At 38.8% G+C, this 17,116-nt stretch overlaps 1 protein-coding gene across 2 annotated transcripts in view; it reads left to right on the forward strand.

Annotated features, from left to right (window-relative positions):
* LOC132391805 (glutamine--fructose-6-phosphate aminotransferase [isomerizing] 1) overlaps positions 1-17,116 on the forward strand; it is a 94,232-nt gene that overhangs the window by 55,686 nt on the left and 21,430 nt on the right. For both annotated transcript variants that reach the window (XM_059965443.1, XM_059965452.1), the window contains 5 exons: positions 3,730-3,827; positions 9,834-9,954; positions 11,758-11,915; positions 13,745-13,859; positions 15,320-15,447. In XM_059965443.1, the coding sequence (XP_059821426.1) occupies positions 3,730-3,827; positions 9,834-9,954; positions 11,758-11,915; positions 13,745-13,859; positions 15,320-15,447 (620 nt within the window). The remainder of the gene's footprint in view (positions 1-3,729; positions 3,828-9,833; positions 9,955-11,757; positions 11,916-13,744; positions 13,860-15,319; positions 15,448-17,116) is intronic.

A 17,116-nucleotide genomic window follows, 5' to 3' on the forward strand; every position in this document is an offset into this window, starting at 1 on the left:
CAATTTTGATGGTATCAGAAAGGATCTGGCAAGTGTGGAATGGTGACAGCATGTTTTTTGGCAAAGGAGTACTTGGTAAGTGAAAGATCTTCAAAAGTGAAATTTAAAGAATACAGGGTTTATATGTTCCTGTCAGGATAAAAATCAAGGATAACAGATTTGGGGAACCTTGTTTTTTTTGAGAGAGATACTCAGGCCCTGTTTCAAAAAAAGGTTCATAGCAATTACAGGCATGCAGGAACAAATAGGCTACTTGAGAAGTATAAGAAATGCAAGTGATCACTTTAAGAAGGAAATCAGGAGGGCTAAAAGAAAACAAGAAATAGTTCCAGCAGACAAGGTAAAGAAGAATCTTCAGGGCTTCTACAGATATATTAAAAGCAAAAGGATAGCAAAGCATAAAATTGGTCCTCTGGAAGATCAGAGTGGTAGGCAATGTATGGAGCCAAAAGAGATTTGGGAGATATTAAGTGGGATTTTTTTTACATCTGTATTAACTCAGGAGACAGGCACAGAGTCTATAGATGTGTGGTGATAGAGCAGTGAGGTCATGGCCCCTCTACAGATTACAGAGGAGAAGGTGCTTGCTGTGTAAAGTAAATTAGGATTTAGAAGTCATCAGGGCCTGACAAGGTGTTCCCTCTGATCCTGTGGGAGGCTAATACAGAACTTGTAGGGGCCCTAGCAGAGATATTTAAAGCATCCTTAGCCACAGGTGAGGTGCCGGAGGATTGAAGGATAGCTAATGTTGTTCTGTTGTTTAAGAAAGCTCTTAAGAATAAGCCAAGAATTTATAAGCTGGTGAGCCTGACATCAGTAGTGGGAAGGTTAATGAAAGGTATTCTGAGGGACTGCATATAATATTTGGATAGACAAGGACTGATCAGAGATAGTCAACATGGCTTTGTCGAAGTCATGTCTAATTGTCTAAGAGTTTTTTAAGGAAGTTACCAAGAAAGTTGATGAAGGTGAGGCAGTGGATGCTGTCTACGTGCAAGGCCTTTGACAAGATCCCGCATGGGAGGTTGGACAAGAAGTTTCAGTCGCTTGGCATTCAAAATGAGGTAGTGAATTGGGTTGGATATGGGCTTCGTGGAAGAAGCCAGAGAATGATAGTAGATGGCTGCCTGTCTGACTGGAGGCCTGTGATTAGTGGTGTGCTGCAGGGATTGATGCTGGGTCTGGTTGTTGTTTATCATCTATATCAATAGATCTGGATGATAATGTGGTTAATTGGATCAGCAAATTTACAGACAACACCAAGATTGGAGGTGCAGTGGACAGTGAAGAAGGCTATCAAAGCTGCAGTGGCATCTGAACCAATTGGAAAGATGGACTGATGGAATTTAGTACAAATGAGTGTGAGGTTTTGTACTTTGGGAGGACCAACCAGGATAGGTACACAGGGCATTGAGGAGTGTGGTGAACAAAAGGATCTGGGAATACTGATCCATAATTCCTTGAAAATGGCATCACAAGTTGATAGGGTTGTAAAGAAAGCTTTTAGCAGTTTGATTTCAATAAATCAATGCATGGAATACTGGAGTTGGGACGTTATATGTTGAAATTAAATTCGGTGAGGCCTAATTTGGAGTATTGCGTACAGTTTTGGTCATCTACCTACAGGAAAGATGTAAATAAAGTTGAAAGAGTGCAGAGAAAGCTTAAAGGATGTTACTTTGGACCTGATGACCAAGTTATAGGGTAAGTTTGAATAGGTTACGACTTTATTCCCTAGAACATAGGGAACATAGACTGGGAGGAGATTTAACAGATGTATACAAAATTATGAGGAGTATAGGTAGAGTAAATGCAAGCAAGGTTTTTCTATTGAGGTTGGATGGGGCTACAATGAGAGGTCATGAGTTAAGGATGAAAGGTAAAGTGTTTAAGAGAAAGATGAGGTTGAACTTGTTCACTCAGGGTGGTGAGAATGTGGAATGTGGACTCTCTATCCAGATGACTGTAGTGAAGTGTTTTTTCCTCCTGTGTCGTCTTGCTTGTAGGGTCTCATTCTGCTAGTTGGTTTCATTTTTTTTCCCTCCCTCTCTCTCCGTCTGATTCTGTACCATTGCATGCCTTTTCTTCTTTGCTGTTATGACATCATAGCCGACAGTCTCCTGGGCTCTTTTACGCCTTCATTTGAATAACACTGATTGAACTATATATTGTATGCTGTCTCACAGACTAATGTGCTCCTTGGCTGGAATTGTGTGCTGATTGTTTCATATTCTATTACAAATGCCTTTTGCTTCACTGAATCGTGGTCATTGTTACACAGCACGGAAAAGGAATTGCGGCCACCACCTATTCTCACTCGTCCTGTACTGATTTTGTTTTCATCCTCCCACCTCATCAATTCTCATCAACCTGTCACCTGCACCATGGATAATTTACAGTAGCCAGTGAACCGCATAGTTTTGGGATGCACCCAGAAAGTAGAGCACCCAATGGAAACCCATATTGCCTCAGAGAGAACGTTACAAGCTCCACACAGCACCAGATTTCAGGATCAAACTGGGATCACTAGAGCTGAGAGCCAGCTGCCATATTGCCACTGAAAATTTTTTTAAACAGATCATCTAGCTTTTGACCAGGTCATGGCAAAACCACAATCAACTTAATCCATTGGACAATTAGTGTTTGTAAATTGCCTTCTACCTGTCAATAGGGAAACATGCCCAACTGATCCAGGCAAAAAAATTAATAAAATTATATTTAAGAAATTTAAATCTTTGAATTCACAAGATTCATGAAGATTTCATAGGAATCATATAACAATGCTGTTCTCTCAGTAGGGATCCCTCTTTATTATGAAGAGGCACTACAAAATTTCAGATACATTGCTTTGATTCACAATCACGACTTGGAGGATAAGATGGTTTTGTCATTTGAAGGGTACAGATTGAAAAGCGTGTTTGTAGCAAAGTAGACCAAGCTTTAAAACTGAGTTCATTTAACATGCTATTTAATCTTGCAGGTTTATGATTGAAAATGTATAACCTGTGGTTCCCAGATTTTAATTGCAGAAATTCAATGGTACATCTTGTATTTGCTATGGGTATTCAGCCTGTCAGTACTTTGGCTGTTCCAACTCCACCTTTGTCCTTTATGCTGCTGAATTGTTCTTTCTTTGAATTAAGTCCTGTCTTTCATTAACACATCGTTGGTAGATTTAATATCTATGTTCTCTTTGTTTCAATCATAATTTCTTGATTTTACTGTGTATTTTAAATATACACTAATGCCTCTTCAGAGCATTCTTTATAGTTAACATTCTTTGACTGTTGATCTTACAGCATGTTAATATGGAGTTAATTCATGTAGTTATAACCAACTTTAAAACACACTTGCATGATGGTGCCATTTTCAATGCAATGTAGCAGAAACAGTTTTACGTAAGCTTATATTTTAAAGCATTAAAGTTGCATTTTAAAATTGGGTAGTTTCAGAAATAATGTCAGAGATGATGTCGGGATAATAAAATGAGCAGAAGATTAATTCGAAATGCTGATGGGTAAATGAAGAATTGATCTCTGGGAACTAATCTTTACTCCAGTATGAGCAGTTGGAATGCTTTCCCAATAACAAAATGAAATTGGATATCTAGTTGGCTGTGTTTAAACGAGCAAGGACAAATTCAGTGACCCAAACAACTTTTTTCTTATTATTTGTCAATGTTTCTGATGATTCTGTAAAAGTGAATGATGAATGTTGGTCCTTTTACAGTAATTCTTGGTGGCCTGCAAGATCATATCAAAGAGATTCTGAGATGTAGACGCTTGATCCTCATTGCCTGTGGGACAAGTTACCATGCGGGTGTCGCTGTAGGTATATCTATGTTAGCTTAAATTGTCATTTGCTGTTGTTATTGTTGGGAGCCATGATGTCATTACTTAATAAAGCAAAACAATTTTGTATTAATTATGTTGCTTCAGTTTACAGACAACTAATTTTGATTGCTGCTTACTGCAGTATGCAAAATAGTAAGTTCTTTGTGCTACTTGGTTATCTTGAGCATTGCTTAGGAGGAAAGCCACTTTAGTTTTCTATGATATGTTTAGTTCAATCAACTGAGTTTGAGCAATAAGTGCAGTTTTACTTATAGTGTGGTTTGCAAAGAAAGAAATTACATAGTGGTCGACTACAATTCAGAATCAGCTTAAAGTCAACCACAAACTGGGGTAATGTAGTTCTTTTGAGAGTTATTGTACTTCATGTTAATATACTGTTATTAAATCTGCCTTTCATCTTGTAAATGAATTCTGTCAGGTCTGTGATTATTCTCTACACTGATTCCAATCAAATGAGCTTCCCAAATCAAAGTTCTTCTACATAAAAATTAATCATCCAAACCAATCATCCCTTTTTCTATAAAACTGTGTTGATCCGCTCATCAATCAAAGCAACTTCCAAGTCCTCATTAAACTTTTTTTTACAGTTTTGCCTGAGCAGCACTGATTGTTTTCGCTGCATAGAGTTGTGGAAAATTCGTGATGACAAAGGAAGCCACTTGGGTATATTTGCACATGTCAAAAATTGTGCTGGACATAATTCCAGCTTTTAGCACCAGGTCCAAAAACGTCACAGTTCTTCACACCTATCCAAGTATTCTTTGAGAGTAATGTGCTTTGCTCCCTTGTACAGTTGCAGAACCCACCCAGCTTGGCACACTCTAATTCTTCTTAAGTTTACTTTAAAGCTGTGGCTTAATTTCAGGAAGAAATATTCTTCTTTCCTCTTTCCAAGTCCTCCATAATTTTGTACAGCTGAATCAAATCTCTCTTACAAAGAAAACAGTTCGGGCTTATCCTGTCTTTCCTTAGAGTTACATTTTTCCAGAGCTGGCGACATCTTCATAAAACTCCTCTATACTCTTTCCAATGCAATCACACTTTTCCTGTAAAGTCTTCTTACTAAGTTCATCGCCTCCGAAAGCAGCTCGTCAGAATTCTCTGTCCTGGGCCATTTTTTCAAGTTTTCCTCTCCCAGGGATGAGGTCTTCAGAGCTTCTGTTGGAATTTCTGAAGCATTAGGTTTTTATGGGATGAGGTTGTTAGCCCCATGCCTAATCTTCCTCCTCTTGTAGCTGGGCTTGGGACTGTCCAAGGAAGCATTTTTCCTGTAATTTAGTGGCCATAAATATATACTGTAGTACTTTTATTGATGGTCTACCAGATGTTGTATATAGAATTAGCAAACGTCCCTACTGTAGAATCATAGAACACTCCAGTATCTGGCATCTTCAGCCCACCTAGTCTTTGCCAAACTATTATTCTGCCCTTAAGTTCACTTGGTACTTCATTCCTCTTTCCCAATCTCTCTATCTCCATATGGAGACAAACTATCTACCGACATCTTTTATAAAGCTACCAATTCCCACAGCTATCTTGATTATACCTGTTCCCAATCTGTCTTCTGTTTTTTTTTTAAATGCTTTTTCCTTCCCTCAGTTCCTTCATCTCTGCAACATCAGTTCTCAGGATAAAGCTTTTCTTTCCAGGGTATCAGAAATGGGGTTTCCTTTCCTCCACTGTTAATGATGCCCTCACCCGCGTCTCCTCCATTTTCTCGCTCACCCCATCTTCCTGCTGCCTTAACAGCGATAGAGGTTCTCCCATGACATCTACATCATCTTCACAACCTCTGCCACCTCAGGTTCTCTTAAATCAGGGGTTCCCAATCTTGGGACCACAGACCGCTTGGTTAATTATAAGGCTCATTGTCATAAAACAGTTTGGGAACATTTGCTTTTATTATTTCACCTTTCACCCTAGCTTATGACCTCTAGTTCTAGTCTCACTCAACCTCAGTGGGAAAAAAAGCTTCCTTGCATTTACTCTATACTGTACCTTTATCAAATCTCCCTTTGTTCTCCTACAGACAGACAGACATACTTTGTTGATCCCGAGGGAAATTGGGTTCATTACGCTCCATGGAATAAAGTACTATCTTTCCCTACAAATCAGGTCCTTAAGTCCACATGCCTCTCTTTCTCAGACCATTATAACTACCTTTACTGATGCCATGAAAACCTTAAAGTTCCCTCTGTTGCTCCAATCTCTCAATATTTTGTTTTTTTCCTTTGTATTGCTACCCATCCTGAAATGCTTATCTTCACAGATCTACCTGCTGATTATTTTTAGATTTAAATCATTATCTTAGATTACTATAAGCTAGAAGATAATAACTGAATCAGGAATGTTTTTGTAACACTTTCCCAGTGTTACAATCTATTACCCTTCTTGGCAATGAGCTGATATTCCATCCAGTTTTCTTCTCTCGATATCCCATTGGCACTTACTATCTGTTACCAGTGCTTTGTCAGAGCTTTGCTAAATTCCTTTTAGGCTATGTGCTGCCTTCCTACTGAGATTGGTCATTGAAAAATCCATTTGAGTTAGTAAGGCATCAACTTCTCTTAACACATTCCCAATCAGCTCACCTCCAATCCACCTTTTAGAGGTTGCTTCTTCCTCTGTGGCATCTTTGCCAAAACCACTCCAACTCTTTCAAAGGATTTCAAAATAAGGGGAGGAGATGGATTCTCTCCAAACTGTCAGTGCTGTCCTCTGCAGTACCCTGGATAAGAAGCTTTACGTGAGTGGAAATTGTTAATAATTATAGTGGTGCTTTAACATCCTGCTAGTGTCAGCCTTTTTCTGCTTATTGCTCAGATTTCCTGCTCCCCAAGGCACTTTTTGTGCCTGGGCTTGGATTTTGCTCAGTCACCCGTCTGTGCTATGCTCAACAGTTCCGTTCCTTTTTATGGAAACATTGGAGGCAAATCCACGTACCAAAAAGGCAGTAATTATCATCCTGAAAGAGCAATGCATGTCCATTAAAAGCTAATCTGATGGGGTCTAGGCCAGCATCTACCTGCTTCAAGCTATTCTGGCTCTTTGAATGTAGACAAACTGAGAAGTGGCTGCCTGGAAGCCCACTTATGAGATGCTTCCCCAGGCAGATTGACTGAAAAACAATTTGGCTTGATTCAAATAAACAATAATAGCAGATGGTCTTAAGGAGGTTTTGTAGTTGAAAATGGTCTTACACCTGTCATTTCTAAGTAGATCCATGATAGGATCAATTTGACTTTCTGGTTGTGTTGAGTCAGTAAACAGTGGCTAATAGCTTCCAACCCAGATAATATAGACTGGCACCCCAGAGCATCATTGAAGGGTTCTTTTCCAGATGAGTCAAAAACCTGAGGTTCAACTAGTTTATTAAGAGGGTTGATAAAACAAAGTAACTTTGATAATAAAGCAAAGAGATTCTGCAGATGCTGGATATCCAGGTTTTGTTTGTTCATTATGTGTCGTGTTGTATGAAGTGGCCGATCACGGTCTTTCTGTGACCATGATTGTGCAAATATCCGGAGCAATGCATACAAAATGCTGGAGGAACTCAGCAGGTCAGGCAGTCTCTATGGAAGGGAATAAACAGTCGACATTTCAGGCCAAGACCTTTCATCAGGACTGGAAAGGAAGGGGAAAGCAGCCAGAAAAACGTGGGGGAGCAGAAGGAGTGTACAAGCTAGAAAATGATAGGTGAAGCCAGGTGGGTGGGGGAGGTGTGAAGTGAGAAACTGGGAGGCTATAGGTGAAAAGGTAAAGGGCTTTGATAATACCTAAGTTAATAATATAATCCTCTTTGTATCATTAGGAGTCTGTAATGGAACATTTGTATAAACTTCTGATGTAAAATTAGCAAATTGGTTAAAAAAAAACACAAATGTTGAATCGTGCAGGATCCAATGAGTTGTTCTACAAAAACTAGTTGATGACTTTTATTGGTCGTCAATGCTTGGTGGTGACCTAATATCCCAGCAAGAATTATAAACTGTGGAGAAATAATGGTTCCTGATTGTGCTGTGCTGTTTTTACTGCCTTCTACCAAGACACAGGATTCTGTAGTTTTATGGTTTGTGGTGTGCTGTCTAGATATGTTGTAAAGTGTTCTTCAAATATTGGACGTGCCTTGCACTTTAACCTTTGGCCTTTCCCTTAATTTTTTGTCGAGATATTGTTCACTGAATATTATGTCGGATGTTTGCCATCTCTAAGGCTTAATGCTGCACATACTTTTTCTTAAGATATTTCTAAAACAACCTTTTGACCATCTGTGCTAATGTCTTTATATACTTTAATGTCAGATTTTGTTTAATGATGCCGATATGAAGCATCTTGAAATGTTTTTTCATGTTTAAGATGCTGAAAAATAAATTTGCTTTTAAACTGTAGGATAGTTGGTTAGTGTCTACCAATCCACAAAACAAACTAATGTTGGCCAAGAGCTCTGAAACATCACTACATTTAGTGATAGATTCTCCTGGTGATCAAGCCAGCATTTACCAGACGACACCCTGATGTCACAAATCATTCAGCAAGTGGTTGTTGACAGGCTACTTAACAGAGATGTCATACAAAATAACCAAACCAGCAATGAAGCATTAATGCATTGGAGAGGATGCAGAGCAGACTTGACTAGGATGTTGCACATGGTAGAAGTTTTCAGTTATAAAGAGAGGCTGGGTTTGTTTACTTTTGAGTGGAAGAGGCTAAGAAGGGACCTGACTGAGTATATAACATTACAAGTGGCATAGATGGGGTACATAATGAAGAGCTTCTGCCTATAGTGCTATCTAAAGTCAGAGGACATGGTTTAAGGTGAGGATTAAATAGGTTAGAGTGGATCTGAGGGTGGTTACAGTCTGGAACTCACTGCATAAAAGCATGATGGGAAAAAGTTTAGAGAAAGGTAAATTGTATGTCACAGTATATTACCCTGGGATTCATTTTCCTGTGGGCATACACAGCAAACCTGTAGAATAGTAACTCTAACAGGATCAATGAAAGGTCAACTAAAATACAGAAGACAACAAATTGTGCAAATATAAATAAATGGTAATAAATAATGACAACATCAGATAACAACATAAAGAGTCCTTAAAGCAAGATCATTGGTCGTGGGAACATTTCAATAGATGGGCAGGTGAATGTAGTTATCCCCTTTGTTCAAGAGCCTGATGATTGTGGGGTAGTAACTCTTCTTGAACCTGATGGTGCAAGTCCTGAGCTCTTGTACCTCCACTTTAGCAAATGCCCTCACAATATGATAATGATGTCTGTGCTTTGATGAAGACAAAAAGTAAATAGCTTTTTAAAAAAAGGACAATTGTGGGCAGCACAAAGGCATATCTAGGAGATATGTTACCGCGTAGTTCCAGAAAGCTACGTTTATTATAACCTCGGGCATTGCTTGTTGCTGTTTGCACATCGCCCTGTGGCCACGTGGGTTTCCGACTGGTGCTCCTATTTTCACTCCCATCCCTATGATACTGAGGTTGATGACCACTATAATTTGTCCCTTGTGTGCAGACAAGCAACAGAATGGGAGGAGCTCATGGAAATATGGGGAGAGTATGAAGTGGATTAATGCTGGATTAACGTAAATGTGTAGCTGGTGATTGCCTTGGACTAGTTCGGTTGAAAAGCCTGTTTGTAAGCTAAATGACTCTGACTTTGTGACAAGTAAAAATATATCTTTACCATATCTATGTTAGTAAAGCATGTCATTATATTAAAGCTTACTGTTATGTCACTCTTAATCTTTATTTTTCTAAGGAAACAGCGTGAAATGTTGAGAATTTTTTAATGTAGATCTTGTTTTCTTTTGTGCTTATATAGACCGAGGGAATTGGGCAGAATTTTGGATTTGTTTATCTAAATTCTTAGAATCACACTTTTGCCCTATCCTGCTCCCAGAGCAACAAAGGAAGTGTTAATTTAGTACTGAAACTTGAATGTTTACTTTGTTTTTTCTGTTTTAAGACTCGACAGGTGCTGGAAGAACTTACAGAACTGCCTGTCATGGTTGAGCTTGCTAGTGACTTCCTGGACCGAAACACTCCTGTCTTCAGAGATGACGTCTGTTTCTTTCTCAGCCAATCAGGTACTTCATTAAGATGTACATTATGTAATATTCTAACCATAAATTTCTTCACTCAAGAATATTTTTGCTCAGTATTTTTGAAGCTCTATATAAATGTAAATTGTGTAAAAGTTAGAAAATCCGCACTGCCAAATTAATTTGAAGCGTGTAAAGCTGAAATTTGGATTAATGCCTGTACCTTTTCTCAGCATGCTTTATTTTCATTCTGAATTGTGATGTCCTACAATGATAAGAGATGGAAATTTCCCTTAGAATGGATAGATAAATAAGATCTACCTCGTTAGATTTGTAAGTCATTGAAGAGTTGTTTGAATAGTTAATAATTGGAGAAGGTTCTCTAATTAAGACAGAAATATGTGATTTTGAATTGTATGAGGAGTAATGTGCACCTGTAATATATTTCTTTTTAAGCCTCTACTCATATTTTTCTCAAGGCTTTAATCTTCATAGAGTAACTGAGCTGATGTCTGATTTCCAATGGCACACAGGAAAACTTAAAACCAATTATGTATCAAGTAGCAATTGACTTACAGGAGTGTCCTCTTAAGCTCACTGAGGTTGTTTTGCATTTCAAATAGAACACAGTATATCGACTTCATCCACTTAGTGCCTGAAACAGATACTAAGAGTTTCAGTAGTGGCTAGTTGCACCATATTGACTAGCATTGTCTGTACTTTTTAATGTTACCCTGATCAAAAATTGTACTTTCTGGTATTTTGTTGGAAGAAATGCACACTGTATCTCATTTATCTAAATTTTCAGGCCTTTAAATTACATTAATTAGACCTCTTTAACATCAAAATGTAAGCAAGAACAAGCCAATATGCATCAGACCAAATTATAAATTTAATTCCTATTAATGTCCTGTTGATTGGCAACCGTTAGTCTCACAAGACCATGAATTTGCACCTGGAAAGTCTTCTCCAAGGCGCAGACCTGGGCAAGGTGGTAAGGAAGACTGGCTGTTACCCATGCAGCAAGTCTCCTCTCCACGCCACCGATGTTGTCCAAGGGAAGGGCAAGGGCCGATACAGCTTGGCACCAGTTGCAGGAGTTGCCAGAGCGAGGTTGAAGGCAACGTCGGACTGTCTTACGGGCTCCAGCTTCAGATTTGTCCTTGGGGATTACTCCCAACCTGTTGATTATACTCCGTTCAAGCAAATTTATCTTGCATTAGGCTAAAAAGTCAACGTGATACTACCTGTTGAATAAGAGCTAGAATTGTTTAGTGTGTCCCTGAAATGCATAAGATTAGAATCTGTCCTCTTGAATTGCCAAGTCTATCACTTTAATTCTTTCTTTGTCATCTCTGTCATGCTCCAACTAAACTGAACACAAACTTGCGATAGAGTACCTATACCTCTTAACAAGTTTTCAGACAACTTTGACTTTGGATAGTTAACATTCTTGGCACTTATTTCTGGGTCCCAGTATTCACTGTACATCTTGTGATTTCAACTAATTATCTTAAGTTTGCATCATACTGACCTTAGTTCCCAAATTTTCTTTTGCACTTGTGATTAATTTCTCCTGCCTTCCATCCCATCATAAATTTGCTCTTACTTTCTTTGCATGCATCCTGAAACTGGTTTCCAACGTCACTACTTCCAGTTCTGATGGGAAGTCTTTAAACTGAAATATTAACTGTTTCTTTCTCCACATATGCTGTTTCTGCTCTCTGTAAGGTGTTTTTATTTTGCACTTCCAGCAAAGGTGGTATTTTTCTCTTTGTACCACTGAATGTGGCATAAGCTGTTAGCTTTCTGTGGGGAAAGATTCTTGATTTATCTGTTTGTTTTCAGGGGAAACAGCTGACACTTTGATGGCACTGAGGTACTGTAAGGAGCGGGGTGCTCTGACTGTGGGTATTACAAACACAGTTGGTAGCTCTATCTCTCGTGAGACAGATTGTGGTGTCCATATCAATGCCGGACCTGAGATTGGGGTTGCCAGCACAAAGGCAAGTGTTAAAGAATTAATATTCTCCTTTGTTTAAGCATTTATAAGTGGACAATTTTGTTCTGGGTGAGTGTATTTTCAAATTGAATTGTATGCAACTTGGTTAGTTCTTTCCCTGTGAGAAAGAAGTGAGAAAGTCTTTTTACTCCTTTGACCTTCAGCTAATATGCTTCACATCTGCATTCACTAGCTTGCATATGCTCAACATCCATCCTCTCACTCATCCACTCTGCAAAAATTGGTGTTTTCTGCAGCTCTCTGACAGGGCCCTTGATCTCCCTTGCCCAAATAAATTCTTTATCTATGAGCTTAGCGAGCCAAGCTAGATATTTTCCTAAATGTTTCATCACAGTTTATTCTCATTGCTTTCTAAAGGTGTCTCTGTAGTCCTATCAGTCCAAATTCGCCAAGTCCAGAAAGTGAATTGTAGCTTGCTAAACTGCAGCTTTAAAAAAAACCCTTCACTTCTTTTACGTTCCTGCTATCTTTGTGGCCTTGCACAACCACATATCAGGACAGAAAGCAGTTTGTGTTAACCCAGGAAGGTTGAGTGCGATGTTCACAAGGACTGACTGATATGCATGATGAATACTTCTTTTCCCTCTGACCACTGATCAACACAGCAGTTTTAATGGGTCTCATTTTCAAGTGATGTCATTAACTTCAACACTGAATAATCGTGAATTAATAAATTTTCATAAAATTGTACAGTTGCGGGTGTGTTCTGGATATTCTGGCATGATTTCTATACTAACACCCTTCTATGGGCAATAGAAGGACCATTTATATCATCTTTCACTAAAATCGATAATGCACTTCTGCTAAAAGTCTGCTTCTGTTTAGAAGGCAGTGGATTTTGTCAGTTAGCCACATTTTTCTCTCCAAATCCACTCGTCACTGTTCTTCACCTCCAAGGATGATTCTGGAAAACAGCTGGAGTCTGTCGGGAGAGGGGTGGGGTTTATTTCCAAGTTTTTTTTCCACTGTATTTCTATATTAACTTCAGTCTGCCAACAATCATTTGCCCTGATACTTTTGTCTGGAATGTAAATCTGGTACGTGTCACTCGCTGCTTTCAAATTGGCCTAGAGAGCAGGAATTAAAGATGCGTGTTCAGAGAATGGAGCAATTCCATTCGCCTCCATGGCTGAAGTTAAGCCTTGGTAGTGGCACTAGTTTTACTTGTGTATTACTTTTAAATTGAAACTCTGATTAAGATAGCCAATGCCAAGGCTTTCTATTCTAACTAGAGCAGGGCAGTGAAGTATGGTACAGTATCTTACAAAGATTGTCTTTAATTTTGACTTTTTTTCTAAAACAAAGAACAAGGCTGTTCAAATCTCTTTTATTAATCTCTTTTGATTTCTGTGATGTCCATAAGCAGTTCCTTTGCTTCTGTTAAAAATTAGTATAGCAATTTACACAAAAATTGCAGTGAATCTCCTTTGTGCCCTTGGGCTATTAATCCTCCATTTTGATTATTGGTTCCCTGTGCTTTGATGACTGTCTGTGATTTTTAATGTAAAGTTTTCTTCAGCAGCGAATACAACTTTAGCAGTAAGTTTACAAAATGATCCAGTTGCCGTGGCATCCAAAAACTGGCTTCCTTTCATATTACCAATTAATAATCAAGTTTCAGATTATACCTTAGAAGGAGTTTGTGCTCTTAGTGTTATTAACATGAAGTGGAGCTTAGCAGTTTGGTCTCCTCAAATTACCAACATTATTGATGGGCCAAATGGCCTAATTCTCCTATATCTTTTGGTCTTCTATTCTTGTATATTTGAATCTAACCAGCAATAATTTAAACTGTGTACTGTTATCACCCAGGCTTATACCAGCCAATTTATCTCACTGGTGATGTTTGCACTTCTGATGTGTGAAGACAGAATTTCAATGCAGGAGAGGAGAAAGGAAATTATTCGAGGTCTGAAGGCACTGCCAGGTAAATAAGGGGAACATTCACCAATTAAAGTTAAGTAGAGGCTTGTTTTGAAGTTGTGTAATTGTGTTTGAAAAAAATTTGGCAAATACCAACAAGCAAGTAACTCACCTTAACAGCAAGGTTTTATTTTTACTTTCATCTCTTTTTGCCATTATTTGACTTTCCACGTCAATGCTGGGGTCACTTCTGGGGTTTGTGTGCATTTAATTTGTATCCCAAATACTTTTCATTTTTATTTACTGGGATATATTGTGGAATAGGCCCTTCCAACCCTTTGAGCCACGCTGCCCACCAAATCCCTTGATTTAATCGTAGCCTAGTCACAAGACAATTTACAATGACTAATTAACTTACCAACTGGTACGTCTTTGGACTATATCAAAAACAGGAAACCCACGTGGTCACGGGCTGCAACATGAGTTAAACCTGGGTCGCCTGTACTGTAAAGTGTTGTGCTAATCTCTGTGCTACCAGTAGAATTTGTAAAAGGTTTCAACATATAGTATAACCCTGATGCAGAAGACCCATGCATCAGAAGTGACGATGCCAAAAATAAACAAACTTCTGTCAGTCTCCCTGCATCTGCATGGCAGTTACATGGTAGATTGTAGTTGTCAATTGCAGTAGACCCTGCAGTTGTCAACATAGCACAAGCTTGTTGTGCATGATCTGGGAACTTTGGTATGTCCTGTGTGAAAAAATATAAATATTGAAAATCGGAGAAATAGCCTATCCTCGAGTGTGTTGCACCTTTCATGGTACGCTTATCCATCAACTCCACTTCGCCAACTTTACTCCCATATCCATTGATTCCTTTGAGTCTAGAGTCTGCTGTCCTCAATATTGATTGTACTGGAAGCTTCACCATCCTCTTTAAATTACATTTCTCTTCCTCTCAGTCCTAAATGGCCGTCCCTTTAGTCTGAAATTGTGAACTCTGCATCCTGATTCTCCAGGCAGCTCAGGATCCCTCTGTTTTAAATATTTAAATGAGATAAAATAATTAGACAGATTTCCTGTGGTGAATTGATTTTTCCCAACTACAGTAAGAGTGCAGATTACCACAGTCTCTTGGTTAAGTTGAGAAATTTAGATGGGTATCTTAAGTTCTAAATGCACACAAATATCCTGTGACTGCATCTTGCTCCTTTACATTCTTTGTTTTGAATATCTGAAATCAGTCACTGCAAATGCTGCTGTGCGAATCACAAGCGCTTGGTGTGTTTTTTTAAAAAGCAAATTCCACAGATTCACCACTCTGGCTGAGGAAATTCTTCCTCATCTCTGTTCTAAAAGGACACCCCTCTATTCTGAGATGTGTCCTCTGGTCATAAACTCTCCCACCACAGAAAACATCCTCTCCTCATCCACTCTATCACGACTTTTCACCATTCGATAGGTCTCAATCAGGTCTCTTATTTTTAATATCCTTTTGAACATTCTCCCTTTCCACCTTTTAGATCTTATTAAGGAGGTTCTGACTCTGGACGAGGAGATACAGGAACTGGCAAGAGAACTGTACCAACAGAAATCTGTTCTCATCATGGGCCGTGGTTATCACTATGCCACTTGCCTTGAAGGAGCTTTGGTGAGTTGGTCTCTAAGCAGACTAATTAGCTTCGTAACCCTAAAGTTCTAGAGCAGACATCTCAATGTACCATCTCTAAAGCATCTCTTAATTTTGTTTTGCTCTTGTTATAATTTTAGCAGATGTTCATGTTTTATGGTGCTCTCATTCTCAAGTTTTTAATGGTGGACAAATGCATAGAGAAGGCAGACAACCCGACTGGCTAAGAACCAGTCTGCTCACAATCATGCACATTTGGAGATGTGTATTCTGACCAATCTAGAAGGATTGAGTTCAAATAATTTCATAGTATGTCTAGAAATTATCTTTTAGAAATAACAAATATCCTTTTGTAAATGAGCAGAATTCTTTTTAGCTTGATGTCTTTTTGGCTTCAGTAAATAGCCAATAAACCTCAAAACTTTCGCTGTTCCAGTATATAACTAGTGTGCGCAAAAGTACCAAGTTTTACATTCAACTTTATTGTCTTACTGTACTGTAACATAAAAATGTCACTGTCCGGTCCTGTATTGTTATAACCACAAGAGATACTGCAGGAGTTGGCTTGGCACAGAACGTTGACTATTTATTCCTCTCTGTCGATGCAGCCAGACTTGTTGAAACATTTTGTGTGTATTATTATAAGCAGTTTGGTGACAGAAGAAAGCTAAAATGAAAAATAGTCCGGATAATATGATAGACATTAAAGCAGGGGTGCAAACATGGGATATCGAGACCCTTTGCTTAATGGCATAAAAAGATTGGGAACCCCTGCATAAAAGAATGTGCAGATTATGTGGCCCATGCACCTGAACCAATGCAGATATGTATTTGGTATAAGTATTCTCCTACTCTATTATATTTATCTTACCCTTCCTCTTTTATATTTGCTATTTCAAAAAACTATGCATTTCCTATATGGAGGAATTTAAGGTGGGGGGTTATATGGAAGTCAGGGTTTAAGGGTCGGCACAACAGTGTGGGCTGAAGGGCCTGTAATGTGCTGTATTGTTCTATGTTCCTTTGTAAATGATAATCAATTTTAAATGGCAGATGAGATTGTCCTCAGTATGTTAACTGATGAGGTGATATTCCGGGGAGTTGGGACGTGTTAACTTTTTATCAAAACTTTTGATGGTACACAGCATCTGAGAATTGCTTCCAGGCCAACTTTAAGCAGAGCTCACATTGGGAAAGAAAGATGTTTCTCTGACTGGTGGAAGTTTATTCACAAATTAATGTACATTTATTCATTGTAAGGGAAAAGTCCTTGCAGCTAGTGACTTTTCCTTCAATGTAGATGGTTTGCAGTGCAAGTTATGTGCTTTCTGAAGCTTCCCTACCCCTCCTCCCTCAGTTGGTTCTATTCCAGTCTGGGTTAGGGGAGCAGATCTCTGGCAGGGTGCTGGTTGTGGAAGTTGTAATCAAATACACAAGCACTTACAATGACTGCATTGTTTGAGAACTGTGTGTCCATGTTGAGGCAGAAACAGATCTCACAACAAGGAAGGCAGTGTCAGCACTTGAAGTAAAAACTGACTCTCCAGGTTTACAGGAGAACTTATATGGACAATAATTACTGAGCAAATAACATACAGCGCTCAATGGTGGAAACAGGCAGCCCATGAACACTCACTGGAGCATGCGGCCCTCTGTGCTGCACCATGAAGATTTAAGTAGTCAGGCGAAA

The sequence above is a fragment of the Hypanus sabinus genome, chromosome 1, assembly GCF_030144855.1.
Source record: "Hypanus sabinus isolate sHypSab1 chromosome 1, sHypSab1.hap1, whole genome shotgun sequence".
In the NCBI taxonomy this organism is placed as follows: domain Eukaryota; kingdom Metazoa; phylum Chordata; class Chondrichthyes; order Myliobatiformes; family Dasyatidae; genus Hypanus; species Hypanus sabinus.